This window comes from Macaca mulatta, chromosome 10, assembly GCF_049350105.2.
Source record: "Macaca mulatta isolate MMU2019108-1 chromosome 10, T2T-MMU8v2.0, whole genome shotgun sequence".
NCBI lineage: Eukaryota > Metazoa > Chordata > Mammalia > Primates > Cercopithecidae > Macaca > Macaca mulatta.
The window spans coordinates 112,368,834-112,386,524 of NC_133415.1; the positions used below are offsets into that span (position 1 = coordinate 112,368,834).

The window sequence follows — 17,691 nt, forward strand, 5'->3', positions numbered from 1 at the left end:
TAGGGAGCTCCAGACCCCGCTCAGTCTCGGCCCATCCCACTTCAGCCCCAGCCCATTTTACACACCAGACCACTGAGGCTCAGAGAGGCCAAGCGACTCGCCCGCCGCCCCACAGCGGCTCCAGCGCTGCTGTCTGTTTACAGCGCGGGGAACCGGTGGCTACACCTCCCGCCCGGCTGTCCCTTTAACGTTTCTAGGGCGTCCCTGGAAGGCCCCGGGCGCGGCGCTGAGGTCTCCACTCCCGCTCCCGCTCGCCCGGGCCAGGCTGCGGCTCCGGGCGGGTCAAGGTCACAGCGGCGCCCCTCGGAGCCCCCGCCCGGCGGAGGGGCCGGCCTCGCGTGGCGGCGCCGCCCCCGGCCCTCGTCCCGGTCCCGCCCCGCCGGCGCCTCCCCGCGGCCCCCGCTCCGCTCCGCGGCCCTCCGGCGGGATGCGCGGCCGTGGCGGGGGGCGCGCCCGCTGTCCTGCGCCCCTGCGCTCGCTGCTGAGCGCCTTCGGGGCCCGGGACGCCGTTGCCACCGCCCGAGGCCCTGCGCAAGGTAAGCGCGCGCCGCGGGGAGGGAACGCGGGACGCGGGGACCGGGGTCCCGGTCGGGCACGAGGCGCTGGGGGACGACCCCTCCTGGACCCCTTGCCCTTGGCCGTTGCGGGTTGCCAGGATGCCCGCTGCGCCCCCAGCCACAGAGGGTCTCGGGCTTCCCCGCTGCAGCAAAGTCGCCAGAGTCTCTCCCTAAACAAGGGCAGTGCCCGCAGGCTCAGAAGTGCTGGCGTTGGGTTAGGCAGTCTGGGGTTTGGAATTCCCCTCTGCCAGTTGCAGGAGCCTGTGCGCATGGCATTTGACCTTAATGCGCCTCAGTTTCTGCATCTGTAAAATGGGGGTGATCCAATACCTGCGTCTTGGGGTCAGCAGTTGGGATCATATGGACAGCGCTAGTCACTCAAGGGAGGGCTCTGTGCTTGTTCGCTCTTCTTCCCCAGGGAGGGCCATGGGCCTCCACCCATGTGGGTTGGCCCCTGGCCCCCTGCTGGGCAGACACCAGGCCCCGGAGAGGGTCCAGCTGCAGTTCAACCCATGGGGTCTAGGAAGAGGGGCCTGAGGAATCCAGAAAATGGCCAGGGCCCCAGCTGGGCCAGGAAAGAGGAGTTGAGGATGGGGAGGGGCCTCAGGCCTCCTGGCGACAAGGCTAGAGTGTTGCCTGTGCTCAGTGACCATGGGTGCATGAGTACCAGGTGTCCAGCAGGCAGAACCCAGAGTGGGGTGGAGGAGAGCTAGGTCAGTGTTTCCGCCCTTGGTGAGGATACCGGAGGCACTTATTACAGATTGTTCCAGGGGCCCCACCCAGGTCTGCCCCTTACAATCTCCTGGGAGAATCTGTGTTTTTAACCAAAGCACCAGGAAACTCTGGGATCAGGCCATTCGGGAAACTCTGGTTTAGATCCATCAGTGGTTCTTTTCAGTGCCTCGAAAACGGGTTGATCCTGCTTTCCCTTGAAGACATTTCTGGTTGTCACACCTGGGGGAACACCACTGGCACCCAGTGGGCAGAAGTCAGGGACACTGCTAAGCATCCTGCACTGCCAGGAGCCCTCCTTCCCCTCAAGGCAATAATGGTGTAGTCCACAGACTAGTGCTGGGGTTGTTAAACCCTGAGATACAGGGATACGTGGAGTCACAAAGTCAAGAAGGGGGGACATGGGGATTTGGGGGGCACTTGAGAGCCCACTATCTGCCAGGCCTTCTGTGGTGCCCTTGGAGGAGAAGCTCATGGCAGAAGCTTAGCCCAGGCACAGAGGATGGGCAGCTGAATCCACTCATCAGGAATATTGAGCACCTACTGAGTGCCAGTCCCTGTGCTGAGTTCCCAGGGTGGAGTCAGGAAAGAAAGGGAGATGAGGCCCCTCTAGGGTGTCCCCCTCTAATGGGGCAGAAGTCCCTCCCCCAGTGCCTGCACAGAGTAGGTGCCCACGAGTGTCAGTGTCCTCCCCTAAAGCATCCCTGTTTTTGGCAATGCATGAGTACTAAGCACAGTGAGTACTAAGCGTATTCTGGGTTGAGTACTAAGCGTATTCTGGGTTGGATTTTGGGAAAGGGTGTTCCCAGTCCTAACCTTCAGCAGCTTGGCAGCGTGTTCAGGGCCACCAGGAGCCCATGTTCTGCCTGCAGTAGTTACGCAACTCCTCACTTGTTCCTTGTGCTCCTCAGTCGTTGGGCATTTTTAAAATAGTTCTGCGGCCTCTGTCTAGGCCTTGATGGATGGATGGCAGGCTCAGCCACTGCTGACCCACTTTCCCCAAGGAGAAAACGGAATATTTTGTCAGTGGGTCAGCAAATGATTATTCATCATTGAAAATGCTTCAGACGCTGATCTAGATGCTGGGATGCTGCGGGAAGCAGGGAGGCCTCGAGGTGAGAATTCACTTGGTGGCACTGGGGAACAGGAGGGTGGTTGAGGCTGGAAGCCCATGAGCTAGGGGACTGGAAGGAGCTGAGTTTGGGGAGGTGGCCCATGGGCCTTGGCCTCCATCATAAGCCCCTAGGGGTTTTACATGTGCAACCTGAAGCCACTGGCAGGTTCTAGGCTGAGGAATTGCATGTCCCTCAGTGTCTGAGAGAAAGCTCCTCGCGGCTGCTGTGTGGCTACAGGTTTATTTGGAGGTTGTGGCAGCAGGGGAGTTACCAGCTGCTTGGAGGACAGGATGGTGCCTCAGAGATGGAGAAAGTGGGAAGCACTGGGGCATTTCAGTGGCAGGGCTGATAGGACCCGCTCATGACTTGGGTACCCTAAATCCAGGATGCCATGCAGGTCTGGGGTCTGAGCACCGGGTGGATGGTGGTGCTGTTTATGGAGGTGTGGAAGGCTTGGTGGGGGAGGAGGGAGACTGGTGGGGGGCTTCTGCAGTGCATTCCTTCACTTTCTGTGGAGAGGGGAGGTCTGGGAGAGGAAGCACGCATTCCGTACCGACCATGCTAATTTGGAGGGGCCGTGTACCCTGGGCCATTGCACGTCGGAGTCTGGAGCTTGGGTCGGTGGTTGGTCTGGAAGCTCCAATCTGAGATTCATCAGAACGGGACTGGCACTTAAAGGAGGTCACTTGGGAGGAGCTGAGGCAGAGGGAGTGGCTGGGTTCCTTGGTTTCAACATTGCATGTCAATGTTGAGTCAGATAGGACCCCAGTCCAAACGCCACGTTTTGGTTTGGAGCAAGGGTCCTGGTACCCAGGGAAGAACCAGGCTGTGTGCCTACAACTCTTTGGGCACTCTGATGCCAGACCTCGAGAAGGTCCCTTTGCCTTCATTCCTTTTGGAACCAGGAGGATCTGTCCAGCTGCCACCTGAAGCTCGGCTTCCCTGATTTGTGTGGCTACTTCCTTGGAGCTTGCTTGGGAATCTTAACTCTCACCCTTAAAGGGGTAAAGTGCTATTTCTGGGGCCAGGGCTGCATTACTTTAGGAACAAATTAACCACTCATTCTTCCAGACTTCGAAGTCTGATTTCGAAGCGCTGACTCGTAGTGGGTTATTTCTGCACTAAATGGGATTTTTTTTTTCCTATTAAACATTTTTTTTGAAGGGAAAGGCGTGATCGATGATATCATGACATGTCCCAGCTGATGCTCATTAAAAGTTGTGGCTTTAGGGGCTGCAAAAGACAGTTTGAAATTTAATGCCTTGTTTCCCTGGCTCAGCTCAGAGTTGGGGCTGGGCAAGGCTCCCTGAAGGCAATAACTCTGAAGACCCAGATTGGGTCTGGAGTTGCCCAATTCTTTTGAAATCTTAATGACAACCAGCTGGACTTAGCAGGCTTTTCTGGTAGCAAGTGACTGAAATGGACTAGACACACAGAAGCAAAGGGCCATCTGTTAATTCAGGAAACTGGGCGTCTGTAGCTCCAGCTAGCCTCTCCTTGTCTGTCCCGGACTCAGGCTGGGTCATGTCACTGACCCTTGAACCACTTACTGGAGTGAGGGAGTAGGGAGGACTGGACGGCTGAGACCTAGCTCACTGTCTCCTCCAGTCCAGAAATGGAGCTGGCATCCCTGCCATAACCATCCTGAGACTTCCAGCAGGAAATCAGGAGGATCACAGAAGGAGATGGGTGCTGGGATCACAAACTCCAGCATGGCAGTGCAAGGCTCACCTGACCTGCAAAACCCGCCGTGCATTGCAAGTCACCCTGCAGCCTTCAGTTTTCTTTCATGTGACCAGTGGGTGCTTGGAGGCAAAAGGCAGTGTCATGATGTCCTGGCAGCTTGAGAAGGCCCTGGGAGAGGTGTGACCCAGCTACACATCTTCCTTTCTCTCCTTTCCCCGCAGGGTGCTCAGGGCACACCTGTGAGAGCCAAGAACCTCCCCACAGCCAGTGGCCCCTCAAGTCTGCTTCTCCTTCACCTGCTCGGAATCTCACATTTTCTCACCACTTATCCCAAATCCCCACGCAGCTGTCACCCCATTACCAGACTGCTATCTGCTGGTGAACTTTGCCGATGACCAAGCTGATTGCTCTGTTTTTGTTTGAAGGGAAAGGAGTGATCCCCAATCTTTCGAAATGGCCTAGGGCCGGGCGCAGTGGCTCACACCTGTAATCCCAGCACTTTGGGAGGCTGAGGTGGGCAGATCATGAGGTCAGGAGATCGAGACCATCCTGGCTAACATGGTGAAACCCCCGTCTCTACTAAACATGCAAAAAAAATTAGCTGGGTGTGGTGGCGAGCGCCTGTAGTCCCGGCTACTTGGGAGGCTGAGGCAGGAGAATGGCATGAACCCAAGAGGCGGAATTTGCAGTGAGCTGAGATCGCACCACTGCACTCCAGGCTGGGTGACAGAGCGAGACTCCGTCTGAAAGAAAAAAAAAAGCCTACCCTGTACTTGGGACTCCATAAATATTTTATTGGATGAATGAATAATGTGGTCTCCAACTCAGGGGATAAGTTTTTCTGGAAAAAAAATTACTCAAACACATACACGTATATATTTAATTACACTAGTACATCATGAATACATTCTCCAAGTGAGAAATTGAAAACATTGCAAATAAGGCTCAAATCCCTCTGGAACATGAATCCCCCCCACCCTTCGCCCTTCCCCAGGGAAGCCACTGTTACCATTCATGGCATTTCCCACCAGACTTTCTTGACATAAGTGTGTGCTTTTTAAAGAAATGGCATCACACAGCACTTCTCGTTGTGAAGCTGTTTTCATTCTGCAGTGTGTCTTGGAGATTTATCTGGCTTCATAGGTTCTGTCTAATTGCTTTAGAATATTCCATGGCTGTTTTCGCCTTTCTGCTATCGATGGCCATGGAGGACCTTCTCAGATCCTGTCACAGGCTGTGCTGCAGGGGCCAACCTGCATGAGGCGCTGGACGCATCTGTACAAGCATTTCTCGGTAAGGCACATCCTAAGAATGGAACTCCTGGGGCTTAGGATGAATGCATTTTAAATTTAGCCTGCTATTGCCAGACTGTTTCCCACAGTGGCTGTGTCACTCCCAACAGCAGTGTCGGAGGTACCCGTTTCTCTCACCAGCACTTGATACATTCACATTCTGAAATTTTGCCAATCCTCCAGAGAAGTGAAAATTACATTGTTTAATTTGCATTGCCTTGATTGCTTGAGAGTTTTTCTTACGTGACTTGGCCATTTGGATTTCACTCTCTGAGCGTTGCCTCTTCATTCACTTTACCCTCTTTTTCCAGGGGTCATTCGTGTTTTTCCGAGTGGTTTGTGAGCACCGTTGATCTGGTCTGGAACTCGATCCTCCACCGGCTGCAAATATTCATGTCCTGTCTGTTATGTGTCTTTTCACTTTGTTTATGGTGTGCTTGGTTGAATAGAAGCTTTTAGTTCTGATGTGGTAAAATGTATCCAGCTTTTTCTTTGTTTTTGCTTTTTGTGTCTTAAGAAACCTTTTTCTGCCTCAAGTTTAGCATGAACAGCTTTCCTCAGTGTAGCAGGGAGGGTCCTGGTTTTAGCTCTGAAAGTCCTGCACCCCAAGAAGTCCTCAGCCTGGGGCATACCAGGATGGCGACTCAAAAACACATCCCTCCACGTTTCCTTTTGAGTCTTGTATAGCTTTTTCTTTGCATTTATTTTTCTTATCTACTATAACATGTATAAATGAATAGTATGAGGTTGAATACAGGGTTTTAATAAGGATTACAGGAGTCACTGGGTTTAACCCAGGGATCTGTTGATTCTGGTGGGGATTCCTAGCCCTGAGTGAGTTGAGTAGAGGGAGGAAAGGTGGTCTGGGGGTGGGGGCAGGTCCAGTCAATTTACTTTACCCCTGACTGTGAAGTGGACCGTGGCTTCCGAACCAAAACTCAGAGCAGGTTTTGGGCAAGAATTGGTCTGATCTGGTAGCCTACATGGTTTTGTTGATATGATTGACAACTGGCTTTCCCATCGTTGCTGTGAGTCCCAGGTTGACAATTTTCCAAGCAGGGATCAGCTGTGTGGAGCAATTTGGATGCTCCTTCTCGCAGCCTGGCTGCTTTCCCAGGGCCGGCCCCAGGAGGGAGGCTCCCTGCGTGCCCGCCTACACGAGCAGCCTCGGACTGACTCTCAACAAGCCTAGGGCGCTGGCTTTCCCAGAACCCTCCTCTGATTCGGGATTTATACCAGACTTCGGTAGCGGTTTATTTTAAGGAAAAACAGCAATACACATCCCTTGCATAGGACTCCTGGCCTGGGCCGGGGCTGGCTGGGATGTGGGGATGAGAAGACTGGGGGTCTGGCCTTCTCTGGGCTGGCCCGGGTCTGCGTTGTGGGCTTTGTGTTGGGCAGGGGGAGTTGCCCTTTGGACGCTGGTGACCTTGTGGCCTAGATTACCTGGAGCAATGTCGATTTTGTGTGATTATGGTATTTTCAGGAAACCTACTTAGGTGCACCAGTCACCAGGGAGGGTTCCCGCGTGGACCTGTGGAAGGCCTTTCCTGGAGGGAATTCAGCAGCTCTTGGGCCTCACACTGCGAAGTGGGCCAGACCGGGGGGCTCTCTATGGAAGGTTCCTGGGCCAGGCATTTTAGTCACAAACTGTGTGGGCCAAAGGAAACACAAGTGAGCGAGTGGGCAAGAAAGTGTCGTGTGGTGCCCCTGTGTGCAACAGGGCAGCCCTGACTCAGTGCCTCAGTGCCTTGGGTGGTGCTCTTGAGGACAAATGTGTGTGAACGTGCATGAGAGTATGAGGCTGTACATGAGTGCGCGTGCCTGTGTGTGCCTGATTGTGTGTGTATGCATGTGTGTGTGAGGCTGTGCAAGAGTGTGTATGTGCCTGTGTGTGAATGACTGTGTGTGAGGGTGTGAAGCTGTGATGAGTTCATATGCCTGTGTATGTTTGTATGTGTGTGTGAGGGTTGAAGCTGTGCAGGAGTGTGCGTACCTGTGTGTGTGTATGCATGTGTGTGAGGGTGTGAAGCTGTGCATGAGTGTGTGAAGGTGTGCATGAGTATTACGTGCACAAGTGTGTGCATGAGCAAGTGTGTGCATGCGTGTGTGCGTGCATGAGTGTATGTGTGCATGCGTGTGTGCGTGCATGAGTGTATGTGTGCATGCGTGTGTGCGTGCATGAGTGTATGTGTGCATGCATATATGGATGCTATCTCTCTCAACCTAGTGTGCCAGCTCAGCACAGCCCTGCCCTGACCAGAGGCTTAGGAGGTCCTCCAGCCCCCAGCCCTTAACTCTCCATCTAAGCCAGTCCTCCACCTTCACTCCCTGGCCTTCACCCGTGCTGCTCCTCCTGCCGGAAGGCTCCTGGCCTCCTGTGGAGTGTACCCATCTGTCAAGGCCCAGCAATGAGACCTCGTCTGTGAAACCTCTCACCCCCCATTCTGGGGTGATATTTCTCCCCTGTAAACTCTTACTGTCCAAATCTCTTCTTCATCTAAGGATACCAGTCAGATCGGATCGGCACCCCCACCCCCTCAGCAGCCTCATTTTAATGTAACCACCCCTTTAAAAAACACCTTCTCCAAATATTGCATTCTGTGTCACTGGGGATCAAAACTTCAACATGTACATATTAGGGGGAATACAGTTCAGCCCCTGACAGCTGGGAGCTCGGCTAGGGCCATGAGCTGGGCCTCGGGTCCTTTCCACTCTGGCTTTTGCAGAGGCAGCGTGAGGTACAGAAGTGAGCAACCCACGAGAAACAGACTCAAGTTCTGTCACCGCTTCTGATCTGACTTTGGATCAGTCTCACTCCTGCCTCAGAGTCGGCCCTCTCTGACTCGGGCTGAGGTTGGCATGAACCCACCTCTCAGCGGGAGGCTGCAAAGCCACACTGCGAGAAGAACACATGAGGTTGGAGGTGGTGTTGACCGCATTAGGAGGGACCCTCAGATGCTTGTACCTGGTTTCTGGCAGATTTCGCCCCAGGCCCGTTTTTCTTTGCTGGGTGTGCTTTGCCTGCTGCTGCTATAAATCGCAGTTGTGAGTACAGCTGCAGCCGAGTCCTGTGAGTCCTCTAGTGAATCACTCAACCTGGGGGTGGTCATGGGGACCCTCAGCACAATAATCATCCTGTTCACTCTCTTGTTAATGATCCATCTTCTCCACCAAAGGTAAACCCAGGGCAGCAGTGACTGGCTCATTTTTGTGTGCAGAGCATGCACCCCATGCCTGGCACCTAGCAGGTGTGCTGTAAGCTCTGTGTCCAACGGAGAGCGTGATGGGGAGGCGATGGTGGGGAGGTGGGGTTGGTGGCAGGGAGGCCTCCTCTCCTCATCCCTGAGCAGAGGCCCTTCTTGCGGCTCACAGTAGTTTCTTCAAGTAGTGTCGCTCTGACATTGAGTTTTTCACTTCTCCCTAAAGGACAGCCATGTAGCAAAAAGAATCTCCTAATTTAGCAACATGATCTCTCTCAAGTTACAGGAAGTGGGCATGTGGCCTCTTTGCGTGAGTCTCTCAGCGGTGGAAGCTGGCTCTTCCTCCCGAAAACATGTCATATTTTTAGACCGTCTTGAATGATTTACACACCTTTTCTACAAGCAGACCTGGAGATGGGAATGTGCAGGCCTGCCTGGACGTCTTCTCCAATACCCACCCTGTGTGTTCGTGCTGTCGCCTGACAGGTGCCCTTGGTAGCCCTTCTTCATCCGAGCTTCCATCCAGGTGGCCTGCCCTGCTCTGTGGCCAATCTGCCTCCTGGAGGCCGGCACAGACTTCCTGCCTCCCGCACATTGCACATTTGGACCTAAGTTCATTGCCACTCACCCAGAGGGCAAACACTAAAAATAGACTCTCTTCACTGCATGAGGTTTCTAATACAAGCTAAGGACTGTGTCTCTCCACTTACGAGTGTCCGAAACAGCTGTATGAACTGCACATTATCCATTTTCCGTGACTAAATCCTCTTAACAACCCTAATTCACTCTAATTCCGGTAACCAAGACGCTCCTGCACTCGAGGCTTGGTGCATGTTTCGATTTTTATTTTAATGGCTTTGCTATCTGTGCCTTTTCCTATAATAATCCATGAGAAATCATGATAAATTAACTCCATTATGTTTTTACTGTTTGGTTAAACATTGCGATAATAAAAAATAAGGAAATATTCCTCTTATTTGTAGATTAATGTGATTTCTGACCTAGAGTATTGTGGTCACGGGTGACAGTGCAGAATGTTGTACACTGATCATTTGCGTTGTTTGCTTGGGAGTCACTGCAGTGGGCGATTGGAGAGCAGCCACCCTACAGTCACTGTGCAGGGACAGTGATAGCCACACCAGCCAGGACCTGTCCTCAGTCCTGCTCACTCATTTACACATCTCTGTGGGAGGTGGGCTCTACCTGGTGTGACCCCATTTGACAGGTGAGGAAAACCAAGGTTGAAAGGGATGGAGTAACACGCCCAAGGTTATAGCTGGTGAGCTGAATTTGAGCCTGGACAGTCTGCTGGATTCTTGGTCGTTTTGTGATCATGTCTGTCATGAACCTGGATTTATATTATATCCCTTTGGTTCTGGAAAGAGTCTGACAGCAGGTCAATGCTTGTTGTTACTGCCTGCTTTGGAAGCCCTTAAAAGATGCCCCAACTCTGGCTGTCCCTGTGGGGTGCCTGTCTTGGAAATGAGCAGGCTGCTGACTGAAAAGAGCCTTTCTCTGCAGATGGGATGTGGTGCCCCACAGGTGGGACCCCGTGTGCCCTACAGGTGGACACTGGGGTGGTTCTCTCCACCTGTCCTCATCTGTGGCTTGTTCCCTTTGTTAGAGTCTTTAGTTGATGTTGGATATGAGCACACCTTTCTTCTGAGGATGGTCTAAGCAGGGTGGAGGAGATGCAGGTTACACAGAGGTAGAAAAAGGACCCTTGGGGCCAGGGGGCAGGTGTGGGGTGTCCCCAACTCTGCCCCGGGTCCCAGTGTGACCTTGTGCATGTTCACCCTTCTCTGAGCCTAACTTTCCTGGTGGATGGAATGTGATTCCCAAACCAGTGTTCACAGCCGGACAGGAGGATCACAGGAGAGATGTCTATCGCTGCCAGAACAATTTACCACCAACTCAGCAGCTAAAGCAACACTGATTTATTGCTACACACAGCCTGTGGGTCAGGGGTGCAGGTGGGCTTGCCTGCTTCCCTCTCTGGGTCTCCGCAGCGCTGTGCTCTTTGCCAGACGCTCTGGGAGAGAATTCACTTCCTACTCATTCTGGTGGTTGTCAGAATTCAGTTCCTTGAGGCTGTAGGACTGAGGTGCCTGTTTTCTTGCTGGTTGTCCGCTGGAGCCGGAGCTGGGGCTAGGGCTGGGGTTGGGGCCCGGGTCAATTTGGTTCTCAGCTCTAGAGGCTGCTGCCTTCCCTGACTGATGTCCACCTTCAAGGCCAGCGAGGGTGGCTGAATCTTCTCAGTCTTCAAATCTCTCCTCCCTCCCTTCCACCCTGTCCACTCCTGCCTTCCCCTCTTCTTCCTAAGTGATTCCATGAGGCCCATCGGGTCTTCCAGGTTCATCTCCATATCTTCAGGTCTCCTGATTATAACCCTGATCCCAGCTGCAAAGGCCTTCACACTGGTGCCTACATTGTGTTTGATCAGGTCACCGGGGGTCAGGAGTCCTGAGGGAATGAATGGCTCTCAAATTCTGCTGTCCATACTGTGGGTACGTGGCTGAGGGCTGCTTGGAGGAACCTCACAGTAAAACAACCTCTCACTTACACAGCACATAAACTCCTATGTGAAACTCTGATTTGTAGCACTAATCGTGCACAGGAAGTTTTTTCATTCATTATAGATTTAGCTGCAGGGGGCTTTTGATAAAAAGACTTGGTTGAATATTGTTAAAGTGAATATAGTTAAAACAGATCTGGGATCCGCCCCCTCACTCAGCATTTCTGTCACCCCTGTCCCAGTCCAGGCTGCCCCATCTCTCCCCGTCGGATGCAGCAGCCCCGCACCCCTGGTCCCCGGGGCCATCTCTGCTGTTGCCCACTTTATCCTCTATCTGGTGGCCCCAGTGCCCTTCCAGGAGAGGTCAATCTGCTCAGCTCTTCCTGGCTGGAGACCCTCCCAGGTTTCCTGTTTCTCCCAGGATAAAATCCATGCTTCCACTCATGCTGGGTCAAGTCCTGAGGTCAAAGGTCCAAAGGTCAAGCCCAAAGGTCAAGTCCTTTGAGTCCTGAGGCCTGTCCCCACCCTCAGCCTCCTACCATCTCCCAGTACTGCCCCACCCCACACCCCTGGCTGCTTCTTAGCCCCTCCAACTGCCCTGTGCTTGCTAGTCTTGCCCCTACCACCCCCCACCCCCGTGGCCTGGCCCCCATGCCTGGCACAGGCCCTGTGCTCAGTGAATACTGGTTGAATGAGTGAGCACATGAATTGAGGAATGAGAGACTCAAATGATCAAATATAAAGCAGGGCCTGCATCTCAGGGACACTCCTCCCGCCTGGCGAGTCTGCGGTCTTCAGGCCCGTTGCCGAATGAAGGCTCTATTTCCCATCTTTGCTGTGAGTCCCAGGTTTCCATGGGAGCAGAACCTGCCTACCTTGTTCTAATGTCTGCACCTTCACTCCCAGCTGCTGATGGCCCTCCAGGGCCCATCCCCAGGAACAGGGAGGCTCCCTTTATGCTGCAGTGTGTAGACTCACAGATCCCTCCCAAGTAGCGACTGAAAAGAACTAGCAGGGTCTGTGACCCCAAACTGCAGTCTGAAGTACCAGGTGTAATCTTTGTCGCATCCCAAGTTGTGCGACGGCAGAGCCCCCTGCCAAATAGAGAAGTGAATGTTATTCCCCCGTAGGCTTTGGAAAACCCTTGCACAATTATTAATATCTCAGAGTGAAGGCTGGTGAGGGCGCCAGAATTTAATTGCCTACATAATTGCTTTCCCCAAATGCGAAATCCCGATGGACCCACCAGCTTCAGTGTGCACATTGGTTTTAATGAATGGTGGGCGCCAAGAGAGATCACAGCTTCTGTGCAAACACAGACAGCCGTCACTATTTATAGGTTTGTACAGGTTGATTCTTGGGATCATCATTGCTACGGCTGTAGAACGTATGATCTATATTTAAAGCACTACCTGTAAGCCTAGTGCTATGGATTTTCTGTAATTTATAGCTCAGGCTACGAGGCTGCTTTTGAATTGTTACTCTGTAAAGTACTTAATCTAGAGTTGCTGCGATGGGGTGCTGGTGGCATGAATCTGCGCTGTGGTGAGTCCACAAGCTCCATGGACTCTGCTGGGAAAAGAAACAACTCTCTTAAGTATATAAATCCAGTAAACATAGGAAATGTACACATTGCATTGGCAGAAGGAGAACATGTTTGGGTGACAAAGGGCATTATTTAAACATGAACGATCTTCCTTTAAAGGTTAAAGAAGAAAACACCTAATAGTGTGTACAACAATGCTAATTCTAGAAGAGGGTTATAGATTTGCTCTTTTATTTATTATTAACATTCTAATTATATAAATATCTCATGAGCTCCTCCTCCTGGCTAAAATGAAAGCATTTTGAGTAGTGGCACAGGGAGCTCGGACAGTTGCCATCGTGGAGTCCAGGCCCTTCTCTCCACTTCTGTAGGCAGCTGTTTTACCACGGAGGACAGAGATGTCCAGAATATCCGCCCTGTGCTTCCGTAGTCATATGTATCTGTGGGAAATATATGGTACTGGTGAGCGTATATGCACCCATGTGTGCACGTGTGTGCGTGCGTATGATTGTGTTCACCATGAGTGATTATGGCAATGTTATGTTATTCTGTCGTGTACTAGCCCAAGAAATAAGAGCTCCAATGATGTTAGACTACAAAGATCTTTTGCAGTAAGAAGAAGCTGCTGAGTGGCATTCGCTAGTGTGGATATGCCATAGGGCAACCATTCTGCTGTGAGGGACAATTAGGTTGTTTCCACTTGATCGGCCTCATGCATACCTTCCTGTGTTTGGGGTTTCTCTGGAGTAGATGACAAGAACTGGATGAGCTGGGACAGGACATTTTCTATTTGGGCAGATGCAGCCAGTCGTCCCGGTTGCTGGTTTCAGTCCCACCCTGCATTTGTGGTGCCTGTTTCACCACCTCGTCACCAGCATTTGGTGTTAGACTTTCAACTTTGCCTGTTTGTTTATTCTTTCCTTCCTTGGGGACAGGGGATAGAGCCTGGTGGTTAAGAAGGAGGCCTGAGGGGACAGACCCATGCCAACCCTCCTGCTTCCTGGATCCGTGGCCTCCAGGAGCTCTACTGGTTCCTGTCTTAGACTTTTTGGGCTGCAACAACAAAATATCTTAGATGAATAATTTAGAAACAGCAGAAGTTTATTGCTCACTGTTCTGCAGGCTGTGAAGTCCAAGATCAAGGTGCCGGCAGATTTGCTGTCCGGTGAGTGCCGGTTCCTCAGAGATGGTTCCTTGCTGCTACATCCTCACAAGAGAAAGATGTACACAGGGCTGCCTGGACCCTCTTTTATAAAGCACTCATCATTGATGAGGGTGGGGTCCTCATGACCTAATCACCGTCATCTCTGAGCGCTGCGCTGTCCTGTGCAGGACCCATGTCCCGTATGTGGCTGTTGAAATTTATTTTAATGTTAAATGAACTAAAATGAAATGAAATGAAAAATTCAGGTCCTCTGCAGCACGCACCACATTTTAAGCACTCTCAACACTTGTGGCTTCCATGATGAGCAGTGCCACACACGGCATCTTCATTCTCGTAGAACATTCTAGTGCATAGTGCAGTGCCCGGGATGAGGCAGCCTCCCCAGCAACTTGCACCAGCCCCAGCCTGCCCTTGACAGGGCTCTGGCCATTCTTGTCCCTCGCATGGACACATCTCATCCTCTCCGAAGGCCCCTGCTCCTCCCTCCAGGCTGAGCCATCGCAGTCCCTCCCACAGGGCCCCAGTGCTTCAGTTCCCCACTTCTAGTGGCTCCCGTCAGCATCCACTTCACAGGTCTCCACCCGGGCAAGGCTCCTCACTCATCTCCCTGCACCGGCTCTGGTCTTGGCCTCCACATCTTCCTGAGTGACACCATGCGGGGAACTTGATGGGTATTTTAGGGTACAGATGAGGAAGCTGAGGCCTCAGGAAGACCGCTGCAGTGTTTTTGGGTAAAGTGGACCAGGGACCACATTGGGGCACCAGCAACTCCAGCTCCTTATCACGGGAGCCAGGGTGAATTCCTTTCTTTAGGGGATTCTGCCTTCTTTTTCCCACAGTGCAGTGCCGTTGGGGGAGAGCTCATGGCTGATCTCACCCATTGAGACCCATTGAGATCCACTGTGACTCCATTTCTGCAAAGCTCTCCAGACCCTTCGCCCATGGCGTCAGGAGAACTGTGAATGTTAAAGGGCTGAGGGTGTCACTGCAGAAACCATGTGGCTCCCTGCAGCAGGGCCAAGGCCTCTGTTACTTTATTTTGTGTTGTTTTTCTATAAAGTGATAGATGTATATGGTAAAAATATAAATAATACAGTAGGATATATGGCAAAAATCAGCTTCTCTTGCCCCTCAACTCTCCAGGCCTCTGGGTCTTCTCTGGCTGCTCCCAGAGAAGTGCTGTCGCTCTAAAAAGTCACCAGTGTTGCCTCTGAATCCTTCTGGAAGGTCTACACAAAACTTTTGTGCACGGCTTTTGAAACACACACACACAGACACAACATTCCCATTCTGTGTATGCTCCCGCACACCTTGATAGTTCTTTTAACAGTATATCACAGCAGTTGCTGTATATGAGCCTACAAATGTCTTCCAAGCAGATCCCATCTCAGGGCCTTTGTGTGTTCTGTTCCCCATGCCTGGCATGCCCTTTCCTTAGAGAGCCCTGTGCCTAGGGCTGATTCCCTTATTCCGCTCAAGCCTTTGCACCAGTATTTCTAAACCACGACCCTTGTTTCTTTCTAAGACCAGTGTTAGGTTCACAGCAAAACCGAGAGGAAGGAACAGTGATACTCCATAGACCCCCGTGCCCACATGCATAGCCCCACACATTATCAACATCCCCCACCAGAGCACCTACATGGACTCAGGAACATCACCCGCAGTCCATGGTTACATTAGGGTGTGTTCTTGGTGATGTACATTCACTCATTCTTTAGACCAGTTTGTTCATTTTTTTAAGACAAAATCAGTCAATTTTCAGACAAATTTATAATGACACCTACCCCTCATTATAGTATCATACAGATACTGCCCTAAAACTCCTCTGTGCTCTGCCTATTCATTCCTCTCTTCCTTCTCTGCAACCCCTGGCATCCACTCATCTTTTTGTTGTCTCCATAATCTTGCCTTTTTCAAGAATAGCATAGAGGGGGAATCATACAGTGTGTGGCCTTTTCGGATCGGCTTCTGAATGTGCATTGACATTTCCTCCATATCATTTCATGGCTTTATATCTCATTTTTTTTGTACTGAATAATATTCCAATGTCTGGATCTACCATAGTTTGTCTACTCACCTGCTGAAGGACATCTTGGTTGCTTCCAAATTTTGACAATTATGAATAACGTTGCTATAAAAAAATTCATGTACAGGTTTTTGTGTAGATATGAGTTTTCGACTTCTTTGTGTAAATACCAAGGAAGGTGATTTCTGGATCGGGTGGTAAGAGGATTTTTAGTTTTGTAGGAAACCACCAAGCTGTCTTCCAAAGTAGCTGCACCATTTGGTATTCTCAGGAGCAGTGAATGTGAATGAGAGTTCCTGTTGCTCCACATTCTCGCCAGCATTTGGTATTGTCAGTATTCTGGATTTTGGCCATTCCGATGGGTGTGTAATGGTCTCTTGTTGTGGTTTCAGTTTGCGTTTCTCTAATGGCATAAGGTTTGAAGCATCTTCTCATGTACTATTTAGCATCTGTAGGTTATTTTGGTGAGATGGTCTATTCAGGCTTTTGGTCCATTTTTAAATCAAATTTTTCATTCTCTTGTTGGGTTTCAAGAATTCTATGTATATTTTGGATAACAGTCCTTTATTAGGTATGTCTTTTACAAATATTTTCTCCCAGTCTTCAGCTTCTCTTTTCAATCTCTTGACAGTGCCTGTACAAAGTAGACTTTTTTTTATTTTAATGAAGTCCAGTATATAAATTCTTTCTTTCAAGGATGATGCCATAATATTGTATCTAAAAGGTCCTCACAAAACATAAGGTTTTCTAGACTTTTCTCCTATGTTACCTTCTAGGAGTTTTACATTTTTTTGTTTTACATTTAGTTCTATGATATATTTTGAATTAATTTTTGTGAAGGGTATAAGGCCTATGTCTAGATTCAGTTATTTTTTGCATGTGGATGTCCACCTGTTTGAGAACATTTGTTGAAAAGACTTTCTTTTCTCCATTATATCATCTTGGATCCTTTGTCAAAAATCAGTTGACTATATTTACGTGGATCAATTCCTGAGCTCCCTATTCAGTTCCACTGATTTATTTGTCTGTTTTTCTGCCGATATCACACTGTCTTGATTAATGTAGCTTTATAGTAAGTCTTAAAGTCAGGAATGCCAGTCCTCCAACTTTGTTCTTCTCCTTCAACAATGTGTTGGGTATTCTAGGCCTTTTGCCTCTCCATATAAACCTTAGGTTCAGTTTGTGAATAGTCACAACTGATTTTGACTGAGATTGCATTGAATTTATGGATCAAATAGAGAAGAACTGACATCTTGACAGTATTGAGCAGACTTCCCATCCATGAACATGGATTCTCTCCCCACTTATTTGGTTCTTTGATTTCTTTCATCACAGTTTTGTAATTTTCCTCAAATCTTATACATATTTTGTTAGATGTATACCTAGGTATTTTATTTTTGGGGGTGACTTGCTCATTGCTGGTTTATAGAAAGAGATTAACTTCTGTATGTTATCCTTGTATCTTACAACCTTGCTATAATAATTTATTAGTTTCACGGGGCTTTTTGGTAGAGTTTTTTTTTTTTTTTAATTTTCTACATAGATTTTCATGTCATTTGTGAACAAAGACAGTTTTATTTCTTCCTTCCTAATCTAGGTACTTTTTTTTTTTCCTTTTCCTGTCTTATGGCATTAGTTGAACTTGAACAATGTTGAACAGACACACAATGTTGAAAACCTGTCTGAGTTTTGTCAGATTGTGTCTTTCAAGCAGTTGGGTCATTTCATCTAGGCCGTCAAATTTGTGGACATAGAATTGTTCAGAGTATTCCGTCATTATCCTTTTAATGTTCATGGGATCTGCAATGTGTGTTCCCTCTTTCATTTCTGATATTAGTAACTTGTGTCCTCTCA

General features: G+C 50.1%; 1 protein-coding gene across 4 annotated transcripts in view; it reads left to right on the forward strand.

The window, feature by feature from the left end:
• Positions 1-379: 379 nt before the first annotated feature.
• The window catches only part of PHACTR3 (phosphatase and actin regulator 3), a 271,374-nt gene continuing 254,062 nt past the window's right edge, over positions 380-17,691 (forward strand). Inside the window, exons 1-2 of one of the 4 annotated variants that reach the window (XM_077952092.1) lie at positions 414-536; positions 2,242-2,404. In XM_077952092.1, coding sequence (XP_077808218.1) covers positions 2,377-2,404 — 28 coding nt within the window. In that variant the 5' untranslated portion in view covers positions 414-536; positions 2,242-2,376. Of the gene's footprint in view, positions 537-2,241; positions 2,405-17,691 lie in introns of those variants that run through there. The other 3 variants (XM_077952097.1, XM_077952093.1, XM_077952094.1) reach the window with 3 other exon arrangements.